Source organism: Myotis myotis, unplaced genomic scaffold, assembly GCF_014108235.1.
Source record: "Myotis myotis isolate mMyoMyo1 unplaced genomic scaffold, mMyoMyo1.p scaffold_m19_p_19, whole genome shotgun sequence".
Lineage (NCBI taxonomy): Eukaryota > Metazoa > Chordata > Mammalia > Chiroptera > Vespertilionidae > Myotis > Myotis myotis.
This window is the reverse complement of record NW_023416323.1, coordinates 12849231-12868308: the sequence shown is the minus strand read 5'-3', so window position 1 is coordinate 12868308 and position 19078 is coordinate 12849231. Positions and strand designations below refer to the sequence as shown.

At 58.0% G+C, this 19078-nt stretch overlaps 1 protein-coding gene across 6 annotated transcripts; it reads right to left on the bottom strand.

The window, feature by feature from the left end:
• Nucleotides 1–545: 545 nt before the first annotated feature.
• SLC7A10 (solute carrier family 7 member 10) lies at nt 546–16965 on the bottom strand. 6 transcript variants are annotated; one of them, XM_036346295.1, is made up of 11 exons: nt 16196–16965; nt 7554–7758; nt 4254–4405; nt 3924–4049; nt 3701–3854; nt 2822–2945; nt 2636–2739; nt 2195–2291; nt 1827–1976; nt 1091–1209; nt 546–855 (listed from the first exon to the last, which is right to left on the bottom strand). In XM_036346295.1, the coding sequence occupies exons 1-11, from the start codon at nt 16458–16460 to the stop codon at nt 618–620; spliced, it is 1734 nt and encodes a 577-aa protein (XP_036202188.1). In that variant the 5' UTR covers nt 16461–16965; the 3' UTR covers nt 546–617. The 6 variants fall into 6 exon arrangements, with proteins under 6 accessions (XP_036202188.1, XP_036202187.1, XP_036202192.1 ...); XM_036346297.1 differs by having other exon boundaries at nt 596–855; nt 1091–1268; XM_036346294.1 differs by having other exon boundaries at nt 1091–1268; nt 2636–2945.
• Between the last annotated feature and the right edge of the window lie 2113 nt (nt 16966–19078).

Below are 19078 nucleotides of genomic sequence, written 5' to 3'. Positions count from 1 at the left end.
GGGTCAATCTCCTGGGCACTGGGGCACTGAAAATGTGGGCGGGGGGAGAGGAAGGCCCGGGGAGATGCTGCTCGATGTTTCTCAGGGGACAGAGGCTGAGGCACAAGCTGACAGTGGCCAAATCCATCCCCTCCTGTCCCAGGGCCTCCGTTTCCTTACCTGTAAACCAGGGTGAGGCATGAGCTCCGGAGTCCTGACCTCACCCCGTGGGGATTTATGGGAACAAAGGCCGCTCTGGAGGGAATCCGTGGACTCGCCCAGGGGGAGGCTGAGCCGCAGCCAGGTCTTGCTGGGCCTGGGGAGGGCACACCCGCTGCTTCCCAATCCTCGATGTCCCTTTGGGGCAGAGGTGGCGCTGGACCCGACTGCCAGTCCCAGAGAGGAAGTGCCCGGCTCAAGTGGCAGAGCCCTCAGTGCAGGCAGGGGCCTCCTCCAGAGCCTGCGGCACCTTCCCCACCTGCTCCACAGGTGCCCGCAGAGTTATGCACACTTGGGACTCACCTGAGACAAGTGCACCACCGGCCCTGTTTTATTCATAGATCTTTTCAGGAAAAGCCTGCAGGGCCGTGCTGGCTGGGGACCTAGTCCACATCTTAGGGCTTCCTTATTACAGGCCGCTAAGAGTGGGAACTCTTTTTTTCCAGGAAAAACAACTTTTTTCCGAAACACCTCCTCAATAAACAACATGTAAACAGAAATAGCTGCTTCAGGCTCCATAAGTGTCTCATTGTGTCTTCAAGGGCTTGTCCACGGAGGGCAGTGGGGAGGGCTGGCAGGGGCCGTTCTCCTCCTCCTCGGGGGCGCCCTGGGGGTAGACCACGAAACACAGCTCCTGCCCCCAGCGTGTCATTGACTCTGAGGACAGACAGACAGACAGATGGACCTTGGGATCTGACCCGTGGGACGCGGGTTCTCAGGGAGCTGCTCCATTTGTGGTGGGTCCCAGACACTTGGGCCTCATCGTGGGGAGACAGTTGGGGTGGTTGGCCCTGTGTTGCCAGCACAGCTGCTGGTAGACCCTGCTCAAGGGCGAACCCCCGAAAGAGTCCCATCTGTAGCCCCAGCACTTGGGGAAGGCTGCCCAGCTCACCCGTGAGTCTGTGCACACACTTTGGTTTGCTTCTCCAGAACACTCCCAGGAAGAAAATGGGCACCCCGGTGAGGATGATGATGACGCCGATCCCACACACCATGGGCTCTGAGATGAAGCTGAAGATCAGCAGGAATGCCCAGAAGACCAGGTACGCAGCAGGGACAAGGAGGTTCACCTGTGGTGAGCGAGCGGAGCACCCATGGTGCGGGGGGCCCCCCTCCCCCTGCCCCACCACCCTGGGGGCCCTGGTGCTTTCCACCCTTTCCTGAGAGCTGACCCCTGAGGGGCTGGTCCCCTTCTGGCAGCAGCCCAACATGCTGAAAGCCCATTCTTGGATGGCCAGTTGGCCAAATGGTTAAGGATTTGTCAGGGTCAGCAGGTCCAAGCTCTACAGTGACTGTATGTGGACTTGAGGCTTGCACTTGGTTGCAGGTCAAATCTTTTTTGGCCTCTTACATTTCAGGCACTGAACCCTTCTCCAGCTCAAGGATTTATTTGCAAACAGGGGCACTTTTCTTTTAGCTCAGTTTAGGGTCTTTTGTTTTGCTGTGGGCTCATGAACTCTTGTGCAACCATGAGCGAGTATTCAAGTCACCCACCTCATGGGGTTGTTCTGAGGACTAAATAGGCCAGGGCACACAAAACCCCGAGCAGGGCCTAGCATGGGGCGAAAGCTGGAAGCCCCATTGCCGTCATCACCCGCCACGGATGCCCAAGTGGGTGAAGCTCTCACCTTGATGGGCCTGTGGAGCGCCGGCCGTCTCCAGCGCAGCACGAGCAGGCCCAGGATGGTGACGCCGTAGCAGAGGTAGTTGATGAAGGACACGTAGTTGATGAGCGTGTACGTGTCTCCCACAAGCAAGATAACCGCCGTGGCCCCGTACTGGGAGAGGACCGAGCTGAGGGCTGGCCTCCCACCTGCCTCCTGTCAGCCCTGCAGGCTGCCCTGGGGCTGCGGGCTCAGGTCAGGAGGTCGGTGAGCCCTGGCCCTCCCCACTCCCTCCGTGGGCTGCCCACCAGGGCCAGAGCTCATCCCTGCTACTGCCCACATTGCTGGTGGCTTGGGCTTCCTGCCCTACCAGCCTGGGTCAACCAACTTACGCAGACGAGGAGGGCAGGTATAGGGGTGCAGCGTCTGACGTGGATCATGGCCAGTAGGCTGGGCAGGTGCCCTTCTCGGGCTCCAGAGAAGCACAGCCTGGGAGATAGAGATGGGTGGGGGATGTGAGCCGGCCTTGGGCCTTCCCTCAGGCCAGATCCTGGATCTCCGCTCTAGACCTGATATCCCTCTTGTTGTCACCTCTGACCCCTTGCTCTAGGCCCCAACAGCCCACCAGGCAGTTCTTCCCCGCCTCTTGCCTGCCTCCCTCTTGCTTTTTGTTCCTGAGTTGGGATCAGACATTTGTTCATGGGGAGTTCATTGTCCCAGCTTCAGGAGGGCCCTACCTGGCAGGGTTTCTTGTCTTTTGGCCCCCAGCACTGCTTGCATGCCAGGGCACCTACCTTGCCTCACCGGGGCCACCCTTTCCCCAGTCCAGTCACCTGGAGGAGGTGAACAGGTAGCCATTGATCCCTCCGAAAGTGGAAAGTGCCACGGAGACGGGCATGACCCAAGAAAAATAGCCCAGCAGCTTCTCCCCGAAGGTCTGAGTGAGCACAGGAGAGAGGCAGTGCATGAGGCTGGGTGGGGGCAGGGCAGGGCTGGGGACCGAGTGGGGCCCCACTCACCACGGCCACTGCGTTAGAGGCCAGCAGCTCCTGGGGGGACATGGCGGTGAAGTAGGCGATGTTGGTGAAGGTGTACACAAAGGTGACCAGCGGGATGGAGATGAAGATGGCTCGAGGTAGGTTCCTGGGGCAGTGGTGAGGGTACATCAGTGCCTGCCCTCTAGGGGCTGGGGTGGGTTCCAGGGGTGAGGAGGGGGACCAGGCGATCCAGCAACAGGAGCAGCTTTGTGTCCATCGCCTGCGTCTACTGGGGGCCTTGAGGGCAGGGAAGGGGGCAGCACTGCTATCTGTCTCACACCCGCTCAACTCCCTAAACCCAGCTTGGGCACAGGCTGGTGGGAGGAAGGCAGATGGGGGAGGGGCCACAGCATATCCTAGGACCTAAGGGTAATGTCCGCACATAAAGAGAAAATTGCATACAGCCAAAATCAGCCTTGAAAATCCCAGCAATGCCCTGAGAGCTCAGTCCACGGGCCCCGGGTGCCCCTGAGACTCCCTATCAGCCCAGCCCCTGCTGGGACTGCTCACTATGGGGTCCCTGGCTGAGCATCAGATGGAGCCACTGGCTTCATCTGCAGGGACCATGTTGTGTGCACATGTATAATTTTTGGCCAAATGCAAATAGCTGGATCCATTTAGAGCGGAACGATGATTTTCAGTGTTTCTGAGGCCCAGCAAAGGGCTGTGACTTGCCCACAGCCATTACAGGGCCAGGCTGGAACACAAGTGCCCTGGCTATCTAGAGCCATTCCTGTGGGGCAGTGGCATGGGCAGGCAGATAACCAGACCACGTCACAGGTGGCAGCAGGTCTGTCAGGGAGGCTGCCTCTCCCGTCGCCGGGCCGCACCCCTTCCCAAGGCCCAGCCGGGTGCACTCACTTTCGAGGGTCAACTAGCTCCTCGGTGACATAATTGAGGAAGTTCCAGCCGCTGAAGGCAAAGGAGCCCTGCAGGAAGGCCAGGGCCAGGTGACCCACGGAGGGCGTCATCCAGAAGTCGAAGGCATTGCTGGGCCTCAGCTCCTCGAAGTGTCCTGGGGGTCCAGAGGTCAAGGGTCAGTTTCCTCTCTCCAGCCCTGGGCACAGGCCCACCCTGGCCCTACCTTGGAAGATCTGGACAAAGCCCATGCCAATGATGAGCGACAGGGCCAGCAGCTTCCCGCCGGTGAAGATGTCCTGGATGCGCGTGGCCCAGCGCACGCTGGAGCTGTTCACCCACGTCAGGAGCACTGGGGAGGAAAGGCAAGGGGGCGGGTGGGCGCCTGAGGCCGAGACCCTCGTTGTGGGCCACAGCCAAGTCCAGCCTGAGCTGCAGAGGGTGGCATACCCTGCAGCAACCAAAGTACCTCTCCCTCTCCAGGGGTCTGGCAGCTGGAGGAGTCCTCCCCTCCTCCCCAGCAGAGGCCCCACCCCGCCTCATGGTGGGCACTCACTCAGGCAGGCCATGGAGAGCACACGGGAGGCTGCGGCGGGGGGGATGCAGTTGGGGAACACGGGCTGCAATATGTAGTTGGAGAAGGTCATGGAGATGACAGCCAGGCTGGTGGGGTACATGATAAGGACTGCGCTCCAGAGCAGCAGGAAGCTGAAATGAGTGAGGACCCAAGTGGCACAGGCATCCCATCACCTTCCCAGTAGAGCAGACCGAGGTATGGAGCAGGGCTGCACCCTGGGTCCTGGAACCCAAGGGCAGGTGCCAGCGCAGGAGGCTGGCTTCGGTCCAAGGAGGCAGCTTTCAATAGAGACTGCATTTAGCACAGTTAAAAAGCTACACGCTGCCCTTGGACAGGTGTCAAGAACCGACGGGAACCAACCACCTTTCTTTTTATTTACTTTTTAATATATTTTTATTAATTTTAGAGAGGAAGGGGAGAGAGAGAGAGAGAGAGAGAGAGAGAGAGAGAGAGAGAGAGAGAGAGAAACATCAATGATGAGAGAGAACCATTGACCGACTGCCTTCAGCATGCCCCCCACTGGAGACTGAGCCTGCAAACCAGGCATATGTCCTGACTTGGGATGGAACTGTGATCTCCTGGTTCATAGACTGACACTTAACCACTGAGTCATGCTAGCTGGGGCCAACCACCTCTCTAATGGCCACACAGCCCCTGGCCGCAGGCTGCTTCCTGCTCTGTGATGGGGTTGGGGCGGATCAGCAGTCTCGTTCCAGCAGCAGCTCTCAGCAGAGCCCCATGGCTGCAGATGACTTGAGCGGTGGTGCCCTGAGGGACCAGCCTTTGCAGAACCCTGGCTGGGGTGGGGAGTAATTTATGTCCCCTCTTCTCCAATTTCGCTCTGTAGGGTGCCCATGTAGGAGTGGGGGCCCTGCTCAAGGCTGTGAGGCCCTACTTGTTCCGGGAGCTCTGCCTGCGCCCAGGGAGGACCTGTCAGTGGGGGTGGTCCTAGCCCCTTGTCCAGCTCTCAAGAGTGGGAATTACCTCATCCAGGGACACCATTGATCTCTCCAGGCACCAAGTTTGGTGGCTTCCTCTTGGTGCTCACCCTTGCTCTGTAGCCCTGCTTCCTACCCCTTGCTTTGCACCCTGCCCCAACACCTTGGCTTCTGGGCAACCTAACTCCACGACCCGCGCCCCCCCTTGCTGGGTGCTCCCCTCTGCAAACCCTTGATGCTGGACGCCCCCAGGCTGAGTCAGGAGGTAGGGTCTTGGGCCCTCCCCGCCCCCCACCTTCCCTATATGCTTGCTAGTTGCGCAGCACAATTGTTTAGCTTTCCCAGGCCCCAGGCTCCTGCGAGGACCCTGTCCCCAGAGGAGAGCAGCCAGCGGTGTGCGTGCCCCGCCAGGGCCACATCAACAGCTGCCCCATTAAAGTCCCCTGGTCCAAGCTTTTTATACTTAGCCCAGATTTTTTCCCTGAGCTCAACCCAACCCCCTGCCAAGACCCGACTGTGCATTTCCCCAGATATGCCACAGACCCCACCAATGTAACAAGCTCCACCCAAAACCTCCCCCTCCCCCTCCCATTGCCATCTATGGAGGCTTGCCAGTGGGAAAGCAAGGGTCACTCCCGCGGCACCCACCTCTCCCTCAGGCCACGCTGGCTACCATGTCCTCTGGAACCAGGATCCTAAATGCTTATGGAATCTCTTTGTACCTTTATTGAGGCCTCAGCATGGCTCAGCTGGACAACTGCAATAGCTTTGATCTCCTGGCTGCCCCCCCTCCCCCCCTCCCCACCAAGCCCTATTGCCTACCATGGATCTGACAAGCTGGCCAGACCACCACCCTCTGCACATGCTCCAACTGCTCCACAGAGAAAACGCCACTCTTCCTCCAAGCTTTGGTGTAAACGTAGTTTTTCCTGGGAGCCTTCCCTAGGTGGTTGGCACCCCATCCTCTTGGCTGCTGGGCCACTGCCTCTCACACACACCCTCAAAGCTGGGACCCTTTAGGTTTTAAGCACCTCTGAGGGGTGGTTTCCCTGCTGCTCCGCGAGGACAGGGGCACATCTTTTTATTCACACGGTGGGTGCTCAGTGAATGTTCACTGGTGAACAAAGGAGTGTTGGGAGCTACTTAAAGAGGAGCTTCTGCAGGGCACTGGCAGGAGCACCATGCCCCTCCTCACACACATGTGGCTCACTAAACTCAAGGCCATCTTTGCCCGGTGCTAGCATTACCTAGAGCAGTGATGGTGAACCTATGACACGCGAACTCATTTTTTTTTTGGTTGATTTTTCTTTGTTAAATGGCATATAAAAGCCTATCTAATAATAGACAAAAATGGTAATTGACCGTACCTTCATTACGCCCCCCATCGGCTAATCAGTGCGATATGCAAATTAACCGCCAACAAAGAGGGCAGCTAATTTGCATACTGCAGGCAGGGCGAGTCACCACCATCCCGCCTGCCCCGCCGCCATCTGGGCCTGCTATCTGTGACCTGGGGCAGCGGGCGTCCCGTGTGTGACCCGACCCGGGGCGGCCGGGCGGGGCAGCAGCGATCGGCTGGCTCGCCTGGGCGTCCTGTGTGTGACCTGACCCAGGGCGGCAGGGCAGGACAGCGTGGCTCCTCTGTCACCCCAGCTTCCTCATCACAGCTCCTTTGGGGGCCTAAGCCTTTAGTTGGACATTTCCCGAGGGCTCCCTGGCTGCCAGAAGGATGTCTGACTGCAAGCTTAGGCCTGATCCCCCGGGGAGTGGGCCTAAGTCGACTGGTAGACATTCCCCAAGGGGTCCTGGACTGCAAATGGGTGCAGGCCGGGCTGAGGGACCCCCCCACCCCAAGTGCACAAATTTTTGTGCACCGGGCCTCTAGTATAAAATAAATATCAAAAATATAAATCTTTGTTTTACTATGGTTGCAAATATCAAAAAATTTCTATATGTGACACGGCACCCGAGTTAAGTTAGGGTTTTTCAAAATGCTGACACGCTGAGCTCAAAAGGTTCGCCACCACTGACCTAGAGGTTTCAGATAGTAAGGGCCTCCCCATCCACAAGCACTGGGTGGGGAGTGGGGCTTAGATACAGCTTTATTTAAAAGGAAACAGAGAGTTCAAGGGGCCAGCTGCAGTGTCCAGCTTGAGTGGGGTGGGCACTGCTCTCGCCCACCCTGGCCTTGGAAGGTGCCCCACCCCCTTCCCTCCGCCCATCCCTGTGAACTTCCTGTGATGTGAGAAGCAGAAGAGGAAACCCAGGTCCAGGCTCGGCTGGCCATCCATTCTGGAGAGGCTCCCCACCCACCACCGAGCCGCTGGCACCCCACACTTACCCAGCCAGGCCCCCGAAGATCTCCGTGACATAGGCATAGTCCCCGCCAGACTTAGGGATGGCGACTCCCAGCTCCGCATAGCAGAGGGAGCCCAGGGCGGTGACGCCCCCGCCCAGGACCCAGATGAAGAGGGCCAGACCCACAGAGCCAGAGTGCTCCAGGACTCCCTTGGGGGAGATGAAGATGCCGGAGCCTATGATGTTCCCTGTGGGGGAGATGGAGAGCATCAGCCTTCCCTGTGGGGCTCTGGGTGCTCCAGTGAGGACGAGAACCCAGGCTGCTCCCTGGAGGAGGGGAGAGGAGGGCCTGGAGGCATGGCTGTCCTGGGCCCTCAAACCCTGCAACTCCACTCTGGGCTGATCATCTCCCCTCCCTAGTCCCTGGCATGGGAGTGGCACCTTGTCCACAGGCTCCCCTGCCAGAGATGGGTCTTGTTCCTCTGCCCGCCCCCCCCCCCCACACACACACTTATTCCCACAAAGTGGGGCAAGCAAGGAGGCTCGGCCACCTGAGTGATGGCAGAGTGGTGGCCACCCCTGTGCATTCCCACAGGGCCCAGGTCAGCCCTTTCCCTCTGGCTGAGGCCTCCAGTTTTTTCAAGCCTCCAGTCACCTGTCCTATGTCCAATATGCTGGCCAATATGCTGGCCAATATGCTGACTCTTAAAGCGAGTCCTCGACCATGACATTTTCCTGCCACTTTCCTATTGGCTGAAGTCCCAACCATGAAGTGACTCAGGAAGCGACTCCTCTTCTATGAAGCCCTCCTTGACCATGCTGGTTTGGGCTCCTCTTTCCACTTTACAGCCCCGTGGTTCGCCAGACGGTGCCCCATTCTTTATTTCTTTACCTCCCATCTCCCTTTTCCCTGCCAGGTTGCTTCTCTGCTTGCTTCCTGGGTTCCTGGAGGCACCCAGCCAGGGCCCAGGCTACAGGCACAGACTCTGACGAGACCTGTTTCCTGGCACTGTGGAAACGTTTCAGATCTTGGGCAAGGGCCAGTAGGGTCCGTTTTCCGGGCTGGGGGTTGGTCCGCAGCCATCATGCAAGGAATGGAGTGGGCACTAGAGTGGGGCTCTTGGCCCGGCCTGGGGTCTGGACACGGACTGCCTCTCTCCTTGGGCCAGCCCACTGGTTGCAAACAGGTCACTGCTCTCAAACCAGGACCCTAATGGGAAACGCTGGTTGGGGCCCAGGAGACCAGCCCTCTCCCGGCTCAGGTCGCCTCTCAAGTCTGTCTGTACAGCGGGACTATTATGAGGGTTCAGCGAGATACCGTGAGGGAGGCCTTCAGCTGTATCCACATGTACTTTCCACCTTCATGTGCATGATTCTGTGTACTGTCTACAACCTCACCTCTCACTCACCCCGGTTCCTCAGCACAGAGTAGGTACTCAACACACATCTGTTGCGGAAACTAATGGGCGAACAAATGCCCTAGTGGCCCAATGGCGTCCATGTCCTGAGGCAATGACTGGTTTCCTCATCTCTGACGTGGGGGCAGCAGTCTCTGCTCAGCCCGCTCTGTTCAGCCCGCCCGGAGAGGCACCATGAAGGGGAGCAGAGGGTGGCTGGCTTCCAAGGTTCAGTGCAAGTAAACCTGCCGGGGTCATGGGAGGTCTGCCCTGCCCCTGGGGCTGTGCATTAGGGGAGGGGGACAGTGCTCCTTCGACCCACAGTGTCTGGGATGGAACAGTGGGAAGTACTCAGTGGCCAACTCAGGGTCTGCAAGGCAGTTCCCAGGATAAGCAAGACTCTGAGCACCCACTTAGGCCTGAGCTCCCTGCCAATTAGAGCAAAGAGGGGACCGTGTTCTGGGTGACCTGGGTCTCATCATCTGTGCAAACGAGTCAAGTCACGTCACTGGCGATTTGCACTAGGGCCTGCCCCAGAGGACGTAATCCCAGACTCCACAGGCCACATGAATAAAAAAGCAACACTGGGACGCAGGCCCAGCCCCTCATCAGGATCGCCCCCATCTGCCAGGGCCCTGCGTGGAGTGCACCTCCACCAGCCCAGAGCCTGCCGCTCCACCTGCCACGCCCCCAGGCGGGTCTGGAAGAGGACACAGCGGTGGCCGCCAATCTGCATGCATTCCTTGTCCACCGTGCTACCCTCCACCCCCACCCCCACCCCCAGCCGACACAGATTTCCAGTCTGACGGCCATGACGCCCCACTTGGTTTTCCAGTCACATCCCAGGAGCCCTAAATACATCCAGATAAGGACGAAGGAATTCCCGTCCTCCAGCCGCTCAGCCTGCTTCCAGCGGGAGAGGACCTCCCTCGCCTACTGCGGGGGCCCAGGTCCTGGGTGGGCTGGTGGGTTTCTGAAATGCTTTGAGTTCGCTGTACCTGGCAGGAGAGTCCGTGTTCTCAGGACTTGGTGGAGTGGTAGTTGCCAGTGAGGTCGGAAGCCAGCGGGGGCTGGGTGGCCTTGTCAGGAGCTAGATGCATTTGGTCTGGGACATCCAGAGCCCGAACCACGCACCCCGTGGGGACCCCATCACTCTACACAATTCTGCTTGGCAGGGCCTCAAGGGCACAGCACTCAGGGAAGCCAGCCTGGTACCTTGTGCTGGAGGCTGGGATCTGAAAGGGACCTATCACTAGCCTGTGCCCAGAGGCTGGGGACTCGAGTGCTGGGGCCTGGGGACCGGCTCGGGGTGAGGGATCACTATTGTTTTGGACACATGGCTCAGGCTACAGCGAAGGACTACTCTCCATGTGGCTCAAAGGAACAGGTGTGCCAGCTACTGTCTCAGGTGCTTGGGGCCCTCTCTTGGGCCTGGACAGCTGCAGGTTTGTGCTAGAAGGTGGCAGGAAACCCTGTGGTTCCAAGGCTTCCGTGTTCCCATCCATCCCATGGGACAGCTGTTCTGTGATCCCTGCAGGTCCTGGCGGGGAGGGGTCAGAGCTCCCGGGCTGGTGGACACGGATGTGAGGAGGCCCCCTCTTCCCTCCTCCCGCCCCTCTTCCCTTCCCTGCTGGGTGGTTTTTATCACATTAAGATGTTTGGCCTGAAGGGGCTTACCCGGATCCTGGGAGGAATGAAGAAAGGGCCATTATTCCCCTGGCTGTTGCGGTGCACACTGACCTATTTCTGGGACCGGCAGACCATGAAGGTCACAGGGGTGGACTGTGGAGGTGGTGGTGGCGGAAAGAGCCAGCTGCCCTTGGTGTGTGTGTGTGTGGGGGGAATGCACAGTCTGACTTGGGGAGGAGGCAGGGAGGTCCTGTCAGGTTGCCGGCACCACCCTTCAGCCCTAGAAACTCTTTCAGGAGTTGGCTGTGTAGCCTCAGGCCGGCCCTGCCCTTCTGGGTCTCAGTTTCCACTTCTGCCAGGTAGTGCCACTGGGCTAAGGGGCCACAGAGGGCTGTCTAACCCTGACTTTGACAGAGACACTGCTGGGCAGGGTGCGTGTATCTTGTACATCTGCATGGTGCCCAAGGAAACACTGTTCAGGGGACCCTGCTCCCCACTGTGAAGGTCTCTCCCCGGCTCACTGGCCTCCCAGAAGCAACACCACCCCCAGGAAGCCCTTTCTGACTGCCCACCTTGGCCCAATAACTTGGACCCTGCCCCATTGCCATGGTATCTGGATGATGGCCAGGAAGTGATTCTTTCATTTGTCACCCTGAGATGAAAGGCCTGAGCCCCCTCAGAAGGACAAGGAGCTCACAGTCACCTCCTACCTGCCTTGCCTATCCCCGACTCTTAGCCAGCATGGCCACATTGCCCTGCTCGTCCTGATCAGGGGCTGGCCATGGGCCAGGCCTTCTTCCTTTGTTCTGGGCAATGAGTCCCAGCACCTCCCATTTGGGCTTGATCAATGAGGCCTCTGGCTTCCAAATTCCCTGGAAGATACAAAAGCTCCAAAGAGCTTCAGATTCCCACTGGTAGATCCTAAGGCCCCTAGGCCATGGGCAATGGCACTTACTAGTTGAGACTCCCAGATCTGGGTTCAAATCCCAGTTCCCTTGTGATGGGGGCTGTGGATAAGGAACTTCATCTCGAAGCCTTGTCTGTAAAAGGCGGAGATGAGGCAGTGATGTAGGCATGCCCCTGCCCAGCCTGGCACATCGGAGGCCCCAGGAAGTACTGGGGACCTTAGCTAGTTTTGGCATCCCCTTTAAAGACACCTTAGGCCACCCTATCTGGCCTTTGGAGACATGACCCCCATGGGACCTCAATACCCTGGGGTCAGAAGTCATGGCCCTAATTTGGGGGCCCTGCTGTTGGCCTGTGGTTTTAAGCACATGAATGTCCTTATAGTGAGTATGTCAGGCACCCCTCCAGGGGGACAAAAGTGCCTGCTGAGGTCTCGGCAGAACTCTAGGGAGGTGAGTGGGGACATTTCCAGGACATGCCTGGAATTGCCAATTGGCCGGCATGCATGTCCGGCCTAACCCATTTTCCTTTTGAGAGAGGGCTGAGCCGAAGTGTGGAGCTCTCTCTGCCCAGTCTGGCCCTGTCTAGAGGGCCTCATCCGTGCCTGTCTCCAGACTGAGTCTCGCCAGATGCCTGGGTGAGCTCCATGCTGCTGCATCCAGCAGTCAAGCCCAGGACTCATTGCACTTGCCTCATCATCAGCCTCATCGTTGCCCACAGGGCAGCCTCCTGACCCTCTTCCCTCCTCGCTGGCTGCTCCTTCTCCAACTCCTCTGCTGGTCCCTTCTCATTTCTCCTAAATCCTAGACAGCAAGTGCCTGGGGCTTAGTGTTGGGGCCTCTTCCTTTTCCTTTCAACACTCACTCCCTTGGAGACCTCATCCAGGACCCCAGTGTTTGCTGGAAACTCCCAAATTTATATCCCTAGCACAACCTCCCGGCTAAACTAAACCAGTATAACCAATTGATTACTCAGCAAATAGACACCACTCCTCTCACACGTTCAAAGCGGGGTTCCTGACTGTCAGCCCCATTTCCCCCAAACCTGCTCCTCTCACAGCCTTCCCCCGATCAATAAATGGCAGACATGCTCCCACTTGCTCAGACCCAACCTTGGTGCCACTCTTGCCTCCTCTCTTTTCCCCACATCCTGTGTCCTCACACATCCTTCATCATCACAAATCCTTTTGCTTTACCTTCCAAACACACCAGAACTGAACCTCCTCTTAGCACCTCCCCTGCTGGCATTCTGCTCTGAGCCACTGTCATCTCTTATCCAGGTGACTCGCGTGCCCTCCTGACCAGGCTTCCTGCTCTGTCCTTGCTGCTGGTAGATCCTCAGGCCCCTAGGCCATGTCATCTCCCAAATCCTGAGTCCACCACCTGCAATTGTGTCATGCAACTTCCAGCCTCAGTTTCTGCTCCATGGGGAGCCCCATCGCATCCCCGCCCCTCCCATCCCATCTCATGCCATCCCTTCTGTTCCATGCCATCACAAAAAGAAAAGAAGCCAGAAAACTTGGATCCCACCCCACTCCTGACTCTATACTCCTGCTATCTACAATCCTCTCTCCTGCCTTAATTTTCGCACCTTAGCACACTTATCATCACTCTGTCGGCTGAGCAGTCAGCTTATCTTGTTTGCCCTTTGACTTTCATGCTGGCATGTCAGCTGAGCAGTCAGCTTATCTTGTTTGCCCTTTGACTTTCATGCTGGCATGTCAGCTCTCGAAAGACAAGGATATTGTCTGTGCTGCTCCCTGCTGTGTCTCCACCACCCAATTGTTAAATAGACGAATGAGTGTGTCCGGTGCTGGCAGGTCCCGCCCTTGTAGTTAGAGCTGCCTCGGCCCCCAACAAGGGCTTCTCAGAGCACACAAGGGCACCCTGGGCTGGCTGCAGCCTCAGGCCCTCAGCTTCCTCTTCTATACACTGGGGCTGTGGTGAGGCACAGACAAGCTCCTGTGTGGTTTAATGCCTCCTGGGGTCTTGGTGCGGAGGGGCTGGGGTTCTGGAGAAGGCCATCCTCTCAGCAGCCCCACCACCTCAGTCCTGAGGAGCCACAGAGAGGGGCCTGGGTGGGCAGGATTAGCTCCTAAGGAGATGGATTCATGAAGCAGATCACCTGAACCTACTTAAGCCTGATCTACAAATGCCTACATGGGCTGGATAATGAGTCAAAGGGAGAGAGTGGAGGACAGGATAGGCTGGTCAGCAGACCAGGGGTGACTCCCACGCTGCTGGACCTGGGCACATCCCTTCCTTGGGTGTGGATTGAGAGGGAACTGGCTGAAGTCCCTGAGTCAGGACAAGACACCCTGTACATGCAATCCTGGGTGGGGGTGTGGAAGATTTCTGTCCATCTGTTTGTTCATCCATCCACGGTGGAGTGGAGAGCGCAGAAAACCCTGGGTGGATGAGCTCCCAGTTCAGTCTTTACCTTTCCCCATAAGGAACATGAATCTGGCCCCAATTCTGCCCAGCACCAGAGCAATATGTAGATGGGCAATGGATTGGGAAATGAACCTAAATCTGCTCCCAATTCCCGAGTCCACCACCTGCAGTTGTGTCACGCAACTTCCAGCCTCAGTTTCTACATTTGTACAAATTTTCATCTTGTAAGGCAGGCATGAGACTCAAATGAGATAAAAGGACATGTTTTATATAGTGATAAGAGGTGGTTTTCTGAATAGATATTGGATAAGGCAATGTCTCGCACAGCCCCACCCCAGCTGGCTCTTTTTCCTCCAGGCTGGCCTGTTCCCCTCCAGTTGTGTTCACAGAGGCCAGCAGGTGCTGTCCAAAACACATTTTAGGTGGAGTCTTATTCCAGCCCGAAGCCCTTCTATTTCCCGAAAGCACGGCTCCTCAGCCTGGGGCGGGGCAGGGGGTACAAGGGAAGGGAGAATAGGATCTTCTGGGAAGTCTATCTGGGAGCTTTGGAGATAAGTTCAGTAGCTGGTAACAAAGATTATGGAGTAAAGTAAAAAGCTCTCAAGACCTTTAAAGCTAAATTATGATACTTTACAGACATTTTTGATTTTGAGCAGGTTCCCCAGGACAGAAGGTGGGATGTTGGCCCCCCAGAGAACAGTGAATGGGAGGTGGTGGGGGCCTTCAGGGCATCAGGTGGGGAGGGCAGAGTAGACCCTGACTCAGTCCATACCTTCCTCCTCCCTCCTCTCCTGTCACCTTCTGTTCAGGTTAATGATCCCCTGGCCTGTCTCCTGCCCATACCAGCCTCTTGTCTGCTATTACCCTTCAAAGCTCCCCAAGCAGGGTTGCTGGAGTGCCCTGGCCTGGGGTCAGGTCATCTGTGTTCTGTTCTTGAGTCTGACACCCTTGGGCGAGTCACCCCTGGAGAGGCAGAGTAAGAATACAGCTCAAGGACATTGGACTTGCTGAGGTGGCCCAGGAAGAGCACTGTAGCTGGCTCCAGACATGCCTCTTGACCCCAGCCTCTGGGCCCATCCATGTTGTGTGGGCTTCCCTTCCTGGGGGCACAGCTCCTGGAAAGAGTGAGGACTGGGACAAAGCTCTAACCAGTACCCTGGCCAAATCTCTGGAACCAGCCCTTCCTGCCAGCTGACAGTCAAGCAGGGGCACCCTAGTCCAAGAAGGTCTCAGGGCCAGGTCAGGACCTGCTCCTGGGAGATGCCATTCCAGGGGCAATGGGGAGGCAGAGAGCTACCTGGACAGGGGCTGTGTTCTGAGGCAACTCATGCTGTGGGGACAGGGACTAGCCAAGAGCCAGCCCCCAGCCGGGTCCAGGAGCTCCCAGCATGGGGCAGAGGAGGAGGTGAAGATCCCGTCTGCCCTCCTGAGCCCTTAACTCTCTCCATCCTCAGGGTTCTGGAAATGGGTGGGCAATGGATGAACCAGCAGCTCCCACTGGTTGGGGAGGTGGTAGGTTGAGAGCAGTCAAGACCCCTGTCATTCACCCATCCAGCCACGACTCCTGGGACACAGGCAGGTCTCTGAGGCACCTGGTGTGACACAGGCACAGATCTGGTCAGCCAGTTCCCAAGAAGTCAGTGTTCATGACTTGGGACCGAAAGAGGAAGATCCTCCCACTGTTCTCACTGCCCTGAGCCCTCTGTCTACCTAGGAGTCCCCGTCTGGGGGCCGGACACACAGACCTATTCTCACGTGAGGAACCCGAGGCCCGAGAGCCAGAGGACACGGTGCCTGTTGGGATCCCAGCTCAGTGAGCAGTTGGCTTTTCTGTAGGCTCGGCCTGTCCCACCTCAGCACTGGCCTCCTCCCCATTAAGCTGCAAGAAATATGCTCTGAACCTATTTCCCCACAGGCCCTCCTGCTTTTGAGACTAAATCACTCCCACAGCATGGCCCTCGGACCTGCACATAATAGGGACTTAGATGGAGCCACAGCCCAGAACTTGAGGCCTTAGCCGGTGGGCCTGTCCAGCCCCCACCCTGGCAAGGCTCCTGCACTTCAGGCAAGACCATAATGCTGTCCACTTCACAGATGAGAAAACTGAGGGTAACTGCCAGGCCAAAGCCCACAGCCAAGTAAAGGCAGGATGAGGAAACAGCTGCGGGAGGAACCCGCACCTCCCTCACCCACAACAATTCAAGGCGCCTGGGGAGGTGGGAGCAAGAAGCCTGAGGCCCCGTGTGAAGGGCGACACTGCCGGTGCTCTCACCTCCGGTCCCACCGTCGCAGGCCGGTAGGTGCGCCTCCAGCCTGCAGCCCCGCATCCTAGGCACCCGCCCGCCCGGGGCCCCGCTCACCGATGATGATGGTGCAGGCGCTCACCAGCCCGATCTCCTTCTTGAGCGTCACTGGCTCCGAGGCGCCGGGACCCGGGCCTGGGCCGGGGGAAGGCGAGGGCGCAGGGCCGGGCTTCCCACGCCCGCTTGGCTGCTGCGTGTGGCCGGCCATTTCGCTGTCCAGCCGCGTCCCCTCTCCTTGCGCTGTCCCGTCTATCCGATCGGCTGCCAGTCCGTCGGTCCGTCCGACTGTCGGTGAGCGGACAGCGCTCACAGGCGGGCGCATGCGCTGGCGCGGGGCCCGGGCTGTGGGCCGCGGGGCTGGGGCCAGGGAGCGGGGAAGGAGGGCCGGCGGGCAGCCCCTTCCCCCACCTCCCTTAAAGGAAACTGCCCCGGCCCCAGCTCAGTACTGGCCTGGGAGGGAAAGAGAGGACTTGGGGGAGACCAGGAACGGCTTCCCAGATGAGCAAAGGAAGGGGCCTTCTGCTGCCCGGGTTACCTCCACTCCTGGGGTGTGTGTGTGTGTGTGTGGGGGGGGGGGGGGCAGCAGAGCTCAAAGGCAGCGGGTCCCTGTCCTCACCGAGACCTGGGAAGCTGGCAAAGAACTGCCTTTGTGTGGGGACCCACTGTGTGCCAGCGCCTCCGCGCTCCTTGAATTCCGGCCCTACTGAGCGCGTGGCGGGAGGGGGGTGGAAGCTGAGGCCCAGAGGTTCCTAAGGGCAAGTGTCAGGCCAGAAACACCAGCCCTTTCCGATGCTTCCTTGGCTTCCAGACGGCGGGTGATGGCGGGCGGAGGCACAACCCTTAGGGGGTTGGAGGCTGGGCCCCGGCCCCCCTCTGAGGGGCCAGGAGACCCTAGGCACCACCACCCCAGCCCGGAGAGGCAGGGCCCGCGAAGCCCCCTTATCCAGAGGACCCATCGCGGGCGGGAGCCCTGGGGAGGTGCCCAGCCCCCCTCTCCCCACCGCGCCGCACGGGTCCCAGGTGCAGACGCGGAGCCACAGGTAGAGTCTGGGATCAGCGGCTGGAACTCCGGTCTCTGGCGAAGGACCGCGCGGTCCAGCCTGGTTCACGGAGATGAGCCACCTCCACTGCCGGAGGCAGAGAAAGGACTGGGCCCCGAGGTCTCGGGAGGAAGTCGGGCTTGCGGGAGCTGAGGGAGGCTGCCTCTTCCTGGAAGCCCTCGGGGACTGTCCCCCTCCCTCCCGCGGAGCAGACACAAGGGGGGAGGTCGCGTCGGGGGCCACCGGAGCTGCGGGCGGGGCGAGCCTGGCACGGTGCAGCCGGCGGCGGAACAGCCTTTGTCTTTTCCTGGCGGCCGCCAGCACGCGCTGTCCCCTGCATGTGGATGAGGACGCGCCAAGCGCCCCATCCTCCCCCTCCCCAAGGCCTCGCGGCTTGCGGGGCGGGGGGCGCGGCCTGGGGTCCGACAGCCGTAGGCCGGACAGGGGGTGGCGCTGGGCCTGGAGTTGGAACTGGCATCTGGAGCATCGAGGTGTGAGCCTGGTGGTGCAGGATGAGAAGGGACTTTGTAGTTGGGGACGGGGACCTGGGGGTAGGGAGCCGGGTCGACCCTGGGTGGACGTCCTGGGGGGAGAGGGAGGGGAGTAGGCATTCTTGGCTCCCTGTGCCTCCCGCCCCAGTGAGCCTCATTCAGCGGCTGGTTCCCTTAAAGGAGCCTCTCTCCAGGGCGGTGGGGTGGGTGAGGGGAGGCAGCAGAGTTCTGGATCCCGGAGTAGTTGGTCCTGATCACCGGGTAGCCTCCACCTGCTGGCTCGACTCCCCATACCCAGTCACTGTCAACGCCAGGGTGCAGCCAGGGCTAGAGCACCCTGGGGATGGCTGAGCGCACTGGCAGGGGCCGGTGGTTCTGGGAGGCGAACCTCCTGGCACCTGGACCGGGGTGTTTGAGAAGGGCTGACGCCAGCGCGCTGCACAGGAAGGAATCTGCATGGTGCTGTTCCGGCCCACAGCTCAGGAGGTCATTTTAGTGAAACTGAACTAGAACCTGCCAACCCCAATGGGAAGAATAGGTTGGTAAAATTGCTTTACCATCCAAAGTTAATCAGTACAACTCCCCACATTAACAGAGAAAAACGAAGAAAAGCACAGCCACTTCTCAATAGATTCAGAAAAGTCATCTACAATTTAAACAAACAAACACTCTTAACAAATTAGTAACAGAAGAGAACTTTCTCAGTCCGATAGAGATATCTACCCAAACCCAAATCCCATCAAGAAACAAAGAACAAAATCCTACAATTAAAACCATGCTAACGGTGAAATGTGGGATGCTTTTCCATTGAGACTGGCGATGAGAAAGAATGTTTGAATTCTTCAATTATATGCACCTGTGCTGGAGGTCCTAGCGGGTACAATAAGGCAAGAAAAGGAAGTAAAAGGCGCACTTTCTAGTAAACCAAATCCACAACACTGACTGCGTCGAGTGCAGGCGAGGATGTGTAGCAATAGGAACTCTCACTCATTGCTGGCGGGAATGCAAAATGGGACAGCTACCTTGGAAGACAGCTTGGCAGTTTCTTACAAAACTAAAATAACTCTTACCGTACAATCCAGCAGTGGTGCTCCTTGGTAATTATCCAAAGAAGTTGAAAACATATCCACCTAAAGATCTGTACATGGATGTTTACAGCAGCTTTATTCATAATTGCCAAAACTGGGAAGTAATCAAGATGTCCTTCAGTAGGTGAAGGGATACATTAAACTGTGGTACATACACTCAACAGAATAATATTTAATGCTAGAAAGAAGTGAGCTATCAAACCATGAAATGACAGGGAGGAAAGTTAAATGCATGTTCCTAAGTGAGAAAAGCCGGTCTGAAAAGCAGTAAAAAGCTATGCAGATAGGAAAGGAAGACATATAATTGTCATTTACATATGA

Coding starts and splice junctions, on each gene's coding strand:
- SLC7A10 (XM_036346294.1), bottom strand. CDS start 16,460: ATGCGCCCGCCTGTGAGCGCTGTCCGCTCACCGACAGTCGGACGGACC. Junction 7,759..16,195: donor CGCCTGCACCATCATCATCG/GTGAGCGGGGCC, acceptor TCTCCCCCACAG/GGAACATCATAGGCTCCGGC. Junction 4,050..4,253: donor GCTCTCCATGGCCTGCCTGA/GTGAGTGCCCAC, acceptor TTTCCTCCCCAG/TGCTCCTGACGTGGGTGAAC.